The sequence below is a fragment of the Drosophila kikkawai genome, chromosome X (assembly GCF_030179895.1).
Source record: "Drosophila kikkawai strain 14028-0561.14 chromosome X, DkikHiC1v2, whole genome shotgun sequence".
Taxonomy (NCBI): Eukaryota; Metazoa; Arthropoda; class Insecta; order Diptera; family Drosophilidae; genus Drosophila; species Drosophila kikkawai.
Window position 1 is genome coordinate 22791245 of NC_091733.1, and position 8886 is coordinate 22800130.

Below are 8886 nucleotides of genomic sequence, written 5' to 3' on the forward strand. Positions count from 1 at the left end.
CAATCGTTCAAGTTGCATTTCACAGAAAAACCACACAGAGATGAAAAACGATATGGTAGAGCGGCCAAGAGAAGAGTTACAAAAAATCGTGTGATCAATATATATACTATATATATATTTACATATATATATAGGAAGAAGTAAAAGGGAGCCCCGACAAGAAAAAGAATCTAAATATAGGGGAGGCAGCAGCAGCAGCAGCAGCCACATGTGTGCATTGTTTGTCACTGTATTTTTCTCAGCCACCGTGCGGCAATAATTAAAAACATAAAAAAAAAAAAACGGGAAAAAAATATAACGAAGAACTAAAGAACACTGGAGGGACTGGAAAGGAAAGGGTATTTTGCCTACTTAATCATTGTCTGTGTGCGTGCAACATGCAGCAAGGCTGCTGCGTTCCTTACTTGATTTGATTTACGCCTGCCAATGCTTTATGATTGAGTGGGGCCCTTCTCCTCCTCAGCGGAGATAAAACGCATAAATGTGTTTTTATTTTACTCGGGATCCGGATCGGGATCGGGATCGCTATACCCATATGCTGCTGCAGTCTCTCTTTATATTTCTTTTTTGAACAAAAAACATATATATTTTTACGTCTGTTGCCTTGCAATGAGGCGCAGCATTTTGTGGCAATGCTGCACAGGCTAGAAAATGCAAAAAACAAATATTCACAAAAAAAAAAAACACAAAAAAATAAGCACCAAAAAGTTATACACAAAAAATATCACAAAAAATCTACATTAAAAAATTTCCCAAAAAAAAATCACCCAAAAAATTAAGAATTTTATCCCAGCTGTCCACAAAAAAAAACTATATAGAGAATATAGAAACGCAGAAGGGTCGGCATATATAATTTCATTTGATTTTTTTTCGTAATTTTTTTGGAATTGTGCTCGGCTCATTGAATAAATCAAACTCATTTGCATACCAACTGATAAATTATAGCGAAACAGGCCCGACAATTGACAAAACTGGCCCAGGGACAGGGACAGGCCCGAAGCCAATCCAATCCCACCCCAGGAGCAACCCTTCCTCCAGCTAACTTCTCTCTCTCTCTCTCTCTCTCTCTCTCTCTCTCTCTCTCGGCAGGAGGGGAAAAAGAGCAACCACCCATGTGAAAGGGTCAAACAGCAGCAGCGACAAGATTCCCAATTCTTTAAACCCCTTCCATTTGGAATCCCCGAGAATCCCAGAGAGAGAGAGTCTCCGGGAATTAATCGACGACGCTGACAAGATGCGACCCGGGACCGGTTCTCCTTCACCTCGAAAGGGATTATAGCCAACCCTCTATATCTACATATATATATATATGTTATATATCATGCAAATCACACGGAAACTTTATGAAACTAACAAATGAAATTAATTCGCTTAGGTTAACCAGAGAAAATTTCTAAAAAAAACTATTGATAGTTAAAAATTTCAAAAAACCCTAAAAACCTTTCAAAACCAACCATCAAATCTCTGTGGATTTCAATGAAAAGTCAACACTAACTTTTAGAGATAATAAAATATATAGTATACCAAAAATCCCTCACTAAAGTTAAGAATCTTTTATAATAAATAGGTTCAAACTTGAAGGCTTATCGTAACTCTGTGGAACTTGCATATTTGCAGGGAATATTTTTGTATTACCCTGCTGATGCAGTGCAAAACCGCAAAACCGATATGGATATATGGATATGGTATACCGGAATCTTGGGCGAAAATTTCACATAATTAATTATATAAACAAAAAGTCATTTCGTAGGCGCTAACAACACACCAACAACACACCATATTTATGTGTTATTTTGTGCAACTATAAAGCTCAATCGAGCGTCTGCCGATTCCAATGAAAATGCAGGGAAAACCTCACGATTCCATCTCTTTCTCCCTCTCTCGAATGTTGATTTAGCTTGAATTTAGATTCTACACATAGGTAAACACACAGCAGCAAAAGTTATGCCACATCAAATATTTCAATAACATCAAATTAAACATAAAACTGCTTTGTACACACACAGAGGCAGAGGCGGGCGGCAGGGCAGGGCAGGGGGGGACTGCGAATGGTTTGCAAATGGTAACAAGCACTCAAAAGTCAAAGCGAATTAAATTCTAAACTAATTTTCATGTCGTGCCAAAAATAATAAAAAAAAAAAAAAAGCAGAAAAAAAAGACCGCGCCAGACGGCAGACGGAATGCATATTGAAGAGTCGTCTTCTTTGGGGCGTTGGCGTGTGGGCGCAGAAAACCAACAACTTAATTAAGGCATCAATAAAAAATTGTAAAAACAAAAAGGAAAATATATACATATATGTTAATGTAACTGTGCAAAAATTTTTCGGGCTAAAAGAATTCTGCTTAAAATAAAAAAAAAGAAGAAAAGATCAAGAGGCTAATGGGGAGTCCCCCCGTAAAAAATCCTTTATCCCCTCCTGGCTGCCAATAATGATGATTCCTTTTTAATGTCTACTCCTCGGGCGTTGGTCATTACGGAGGACTTTGCTCTTGGCTTTAGCCTGCTTCTTTATTTTTTTTTTTTATTTAACATTTTTTAGCATTCAGCATATCGATCACAACACAAAATGTTGCCAATATAGGCAGAGTCTCTCCTCTGGACTCAAAACTCATCATCATCACATCACATCACATGGTCAAGTTTTGGTTCTCGAAAAAGGGGCGTGCACAAAATGATATTTTATTCAATATCCTCAACATCTGAGCAGCAGAGACGACTCTGGGGCTCTTTCCCGGCTTTGGGTTCCCCCTTAACGATTTGTCCTTTTCAAGCGAGGAAATCAAATTGATGGACACTGAGACGGGAGACGGGAGAGAGAAGACTTGGCCATTGATGGCGCACATGAGAAACCTGAAATTAAAAACTCATAAGATATCGACTGATATATTGAGCTGCACAAATTACTGACAACTGAAAGATGAAAGAGGAACCAGCGCGCACACACACACACAAACACAAATAAAAAACAAAGAGAGATTTTCAAGACAGGTTTCCGTATGAATGCCCCATCCTGTACCCCTTTTTTTTACTTTACTTTTCCTATATCCCTCTCGTATATATATATATGTATATATATATGCATATAAAAAGACAATTAGTTGTTATTAAGTTGTACACAAAAGCCGTCGAATCTTTTCTTTGCCGCTTCTTCATTTTTGGCATCGGCAGGCTGGCTTTTGTGAGACAGACGACCACGACGACGACGACGACGTCGGTTCGTCTAGATGCGGAATTAATGATGCAATGACAATTGATGCACACCACGCAAAGCGCATTTAGCATTTATGATATTTATGCTCAATTAGTGTTAGCTGGTTCTCCTGCCCCCCCAATGGTCTACGAAAGTGTGAAGTTTCAGCTCGATTTGATGGCTCCAGGCTGAGTTCCATGAGGTTGCTCAGGAGGTTTCAGCTGAATACCATAATATATTTACTGATTATGGTATTTACCAAAAGTATGTAGAGTTTCAGCTGGTTTTGATGGCTACAAGCAGAGTTACTTGAGGTTATTCGCTGGTTAGGATAGTTGGGAAGTGCTGAAACTCAACCAACTTTGGTATACAAATATCTAACCAACATTTCCTAAACAAAATCATTGACAAAACTAATAAAAATTTAAAGTATCTACAAAAGTTCTTATAAAAGTTATAAAAAAATGTTAACCAGAGGGTTGCTTAAACAATTTTCAATTGATTACCGAGTTCTTTGAGTAGAAAATCACCTAATTACATTGAAGTTTGAAGTGCGTTTCGATGATTAGTTAACCCAAGTTAGCTGGAGGACTTCAATTAGCTTCAATGGCTATTCATAATTAATGCCATAAAAACCGGAAAAGAGTGGAGGGGAAACGGCCAATGATCATAATAAAAATTGATCAACAGACACACACACACACACTCGCGAGCACACACAGTTCATGAACTCAATTTTTAATAATAATTTCCAAATGATTTTTTATTTCACATTATTAGTTGTGTTGCGTGGCTCTCGGATCGAGTTCGAGTTCAGATAGATCGGCATCGGCATCGGCATCTCTTTCCACCCCCACAAGCTTTTAATTGTTCGATTTTCATTTCGAATTCGTCTCGTTTCGTCGCGTTGTTATAGATACTTTGGCAGAGATACAGATACAGCTACGGGTACGGGTACGGGTACGGGAACGGGTATGGGGCTACTAGGCGCTGCGGATATTTCGGTCGCCGCTGCTTCTGTTGTGTTTTAATTTCCGTGCTGACAAATTAATTTAATTATATTAACATATCTTTCCAGCGATCGAACGATTGAACTGACTGAAATATTTTCGTCGTTCTCTGTGTATCTGTGCATCTGTATCTGTGCTCTGTGTGTGGGTGGTTGGTTGGTTGAATTCAGTTCGAGTTCGGTCTTTGGTCTGTGATTCTTAATATTAACCCCTTTAATTTTTGTTTTTTTGTGCATATACATATATTATTTGCCGGCCTGTGTGACTCATTAGCTCGGGGTGCTGTGCACTTAAAACGCTAAAAATTATACGACACACGCCGCGATCCGTATCTATGTATCTCAGTATCTCAGTATCTCAGTATCTTTGTATCTCTGCTGCTCTCTATGTGTGTTTAAGGGCTTAGAGAGACCGAGAGACAACCCCTTTTCCACCGGCTGCTCATTTTCGGCGGCCAGCAGGACTCGGACGCCATCTTTGAAATTAAAATTAAAAAAAAAAAAATTATAAACTTTATACCCTATAAACTATCAATGCCCCGTATTCCCGTATCCGTATCTGTGTATCTGCATCTGCATCTGGCCCTGGTGGTGGCCTACCCTATATAACCGGTTTCAATTCGATTAAAACGGAACCCAAAGCGTCAAAAAAAAAAAAAAAACCCAAAACTCGAATTTCTATCATCTTTTTTTTAGCTCTATTTTTGTCAGCAAATGCATTTGGCAATTAGCTTTGTTTTGTTTTCTTTCCATTTTCGAGTTTCCCCAGATCAGCAGAAATCGTTCTTCTAGTAATTATAGAAGCCAAAAACTCGGTTCGATGTTAATGGGTCAAGTTTATAGATTGCATTACGGGGTCTCTATACGGAAATTCAGTTCTTTTTTCTTAACCACTTCGTTCTATATTTAATGGCTAAAAAAAGAACTTTATGTTAATTCAAGCACATTTTTATTGTTAAATTTTCGATTTCGATTTGTGTCAATTTTTTTTGCTTGTTTTTTTTTTCTTTGGTCGTTCCAAGTAAATAAATAAATAAGCGAGAAAGTATTTCAATTTCATCAACACATTTGGACAGCTGTAGACGGCGTCTGCGGCTTTGTGTGCTTCCATTTACTTAACAAAACTTCTATTTTTGGTTTGGCAAATTAATAAATATTGCTCCGGAGTTCTAATTCGGAGAGGCAAAAAGCTCAAATATTGATTCATTGATTGCAATCGATCATCGGTAGACGATCGTTAGCGAGTACATTTTATAAAAAATAAAAAAGGAGAAGAAGAACCCCATATATCTTGGCCATCCTAACGAGTTCTGCGGCTTTGCTTTCGACTTTGTTGTGGGTAACAAGAAATATATATAAATATATATATATATATAAAGATAAATATATATATTTATATACCGGTTTTTGCTTAGTTTTATTATTTTTATGGCTGCAGCAAAAATGGCGAGCACTGTTTGGCTAATGCAATTCACCGACGGCAAAACTATAAATTTCCACCTAGATTTTCCCCTCTGTGTCTGTGTTTTCAGGATCAATCGAAGAAGAACTCCAATTAAAAATGCACAGGCAGTGCAACCTAATTAACTTGCTATATACATATATATATATACCTATATAGATATGGAAATACTGAAATATACGAGTTGATATTTCCATGTCTGGTCTGGGCTTTATATATTTTTTTTTGTTTTTAATGTTATTTTGCCGCCTTATTTGTTGAGAGTCTGGCATTTGGCCAGAGAAATTTTGCATCGTCGTCTGGTGGGCCCCCCCGATTTTCCACCACTCCCTCCGCCTCCCTGATTTTCCAGTCTCAGATCTTGTCTGGTTTATTAGCAGCCTTTCGTATATCTCAGTTATTCAAGCAATAAATTGTTCACTTACAATTTGCTTGTTGCACTTTGCATTTTTCCTTTTGTTTTGTAAACAAATTTTGTGCAAAAATCAATAATAAATAAATTAACAACAAGAAATTAGACAACAATAACTGGAGAGAGAGAGAGAGAGGCAGAAGCAGCAGCAGCAACAATAAAAACACATTTGCCGTAGACACGCAAACTCAATTAGTTAACTTAAGTTAAGTTAAGCAGTTACGGTGGGGGCGGCTCTCTGGGGGCGGTCGAGGGGGTTATTGTTGTCAGTTGTGGGAGTTGGATATAAGATCGCACTGAATATATATTATAAATAAATATATATTTATATTTTAGGGAAGTCGCATAAGATTAGCCACACTTTTGGACAGTTTTTAATCATTTGAATGACTTGGGAAAATCTAAATATTTTCAATTTAATTTAAAGTATTTATTTATTTATTTAATTTTAAAAATGTTTACGAAACGTAAGTTTCTATTTAATTTGTAACAGATTTTTGTTTTAAAATGTTTGTAATTTATAAAAGTTTATATAAAAATGTATAGAAATATCTATTAAATTAAGAAACTAATATTTTGACATGTTTCCTTCCTCATTCCTTTATTTAGATATTTATTTGTAATTTTTTTTTTTACACTATTTTCACTGGTAAATAAAAAATATCACTAAGAAACGTTTCTCCCCAAATCCCAAAACTAATTCTTAGGGGTCCCTAATTAAGTTCACTTTATTTTTCCCACAACTTTTCAAAAGCACTTCCCTTACTTTCCGATATATATATTTCACCGTTGTTTGTTTATAAACACACTGCATTTCATTCATTTAAAATTCAACCGAGAGACGACACAAAACCCCGCCCATTAAATGCCAAACAAGACAAGGAAAAATTCCAAGATTTTCAGGCATGTGAAGAGAGCGCATTGTGAATATCCAAAATATTTTTAGCTTGCTTTCCGATAAAAAAAAATAGAACCAACAATAATCGCATTGGATAACCATTGGGTGTAATGTGGGTGACTTACCTGTTGCCAAAATTGTGCCAATAAATAAATTTGCTCCTTTTTGAAAAACCAATCGTTGATTGATTGAACAGCCGTCAGATCCATATCGGCTGTCCCAGCGGCTTGTGGCAATGTTGGCTGCATTCGTGGGCTTTGCTTTCTTCAGTGTTCTTCTCAGTCAGTTGTTGTATCTTTGTCTTCTCGGATTGTTCGTTCTTCGTCGTTGTTGTTCCTTGTTATTTTTTGTTGTTGTTGTTTTTTTTTTTAGCAATTGCCAATAATATAATTGCCAATATTCAATTGGCTAAGGCCTGGCATTTGGGAAAACACACTCCTTCCTGCTTTTGCTTTGCTGTTAGTTTTAGGTTTTAGTTTCAGTTTTGATCTCTGTACTTGATTTGCTTTTTGTTTTTTTTTTTCTTTTTGGAAGTTAGTTTCGTTTTAGTTTTGGTTTTAGTTATAGTTTTAGCATTTGTTAGTGGTTTCTTTGTCACTGTTTTGTCATCACATTTACACCTTAAGTATTCTATTTGTTACTGTTGCTTTACGTGCCCAAAAAAATTCATAAAATACATAAATAAGCCAATTTCCAATTTCCAACTTGTGTGTGTTGCTTTGCTTCTTTCTAACTTCTATTACTTCTTTTTTTTTTTGTAAATTGAATTCTTCTGCCTTCTTGTTTGTTGTTGTTGAGTTAAAGGTGTGGTTTTTGATTTGTTGTTAACGTTGTTGGAGTTGGAGTTATCGTTGTCGATGTGGTTGTTGTTGTTGTTGAATGTGTTGTTGGATTGGGTGTTGTTGAATGGTGATGGGTGTTGTTGTTGTTGTTGATGATGTAGTTGTTGATGTTGTGTGTGAAGTTCAAGCCATCGATGTTGTTGTTTATGTTGTGGTTGTTGCTTATTTTGCACATGTTTCAGCTGGTCGCAGTTGTTGTTGCTGTTGCTCAGGTTGTTGTTGCTTTTGTTGTTTACACTTGTCACCAATACACGCGCACATTTTTCGGTTTTAACAACAAAAAATCACTTGAAAAAAAAAGCAGCGAAAAGCGTTCTTTCCTTGTGTCCTTTTCTCTCTTTGTTTTTATTTATTATTTTCGTGGTAATATTTTCGTAGTGATTCTGTGAACTTCTTTGTGTTTCGGGGGAATTTCTTTTTCTTGTGAATTTAATAATTATAATTGATTATGATTATTTAATTTAATTTAATATTTTTTTTATGGTGATCACACCGCGAAGAAACTAACACACATCGCGTCGCACACACACCGCACACACTCAGCCGCGCCAAGAACACACACCATACGCAGCGCACACCACACACAATACTACCGGGAATAACGGGCAGGTAGGAAGAAAGGAAGGAGAGCGCGAAGAAGTAGGCGGCTAAGCGGCGTGTGCGATATTATTATTTCTCAAATCTCTGGGCCTTCTTTGGGGCTCTGGGCTCGAACTCTCGGACGTCTCGTCTCGTCTCGTGTCTCGTCTCGTCTCTCACACGGGGCGACGTTTTCAGTCACGAATGCTGTTGATGACTGAACAAATCGAACCCTAACGAAGCGCCGACAACCCTGCACAACGGCGTTGCTGCTGCTTTGCGCCACTAACACACACACACTGGCTCGCTCGCTCGCTCGCCTGCTGCGCTGCTGCTGGCTCTGCTTCTGCTGCTGGTGCTGCCGCTCACACACCGATGTGTGACAAGCCGAGCCGAGGCGAACACGAGCGCCAGAGCGAGAGAGGGCGCGAGTGTGAGAGAGTGAGCCCCAAGAAAGACTCACTCAATTTCTCAGCGCCGCTGCCACTGCTTT

At 37.7% G+C, this 8886-nt stretch overlaps 1 protein-coding gene across 2 annotated transcripts in view; it reads right to left on the reverse strand.

The window, feature by feature from the left end:
- ct (homeobox protein, cut) overlaps positions 1-8677 on the reverse strand; it is a 74142-nt gene extending 65465 nt beyond the window's left edge. For both annotated transcript variants that reach the window (XM_041775077.2, XM_041775076.2), the window contains exon 1: positions 7098-8677. In XM_041775077.2, the coding sequence (XP_041631011.1) occupies positions 7098-7220 (123 nt within the window). In that variant the 5' untranslated portion in view covers positions 7221-8677. The remainder of the gene's footprint in view (positions 1-7097) is intronic.
- Positions 8678-8886: the final 209 nt, after the last annotated feature.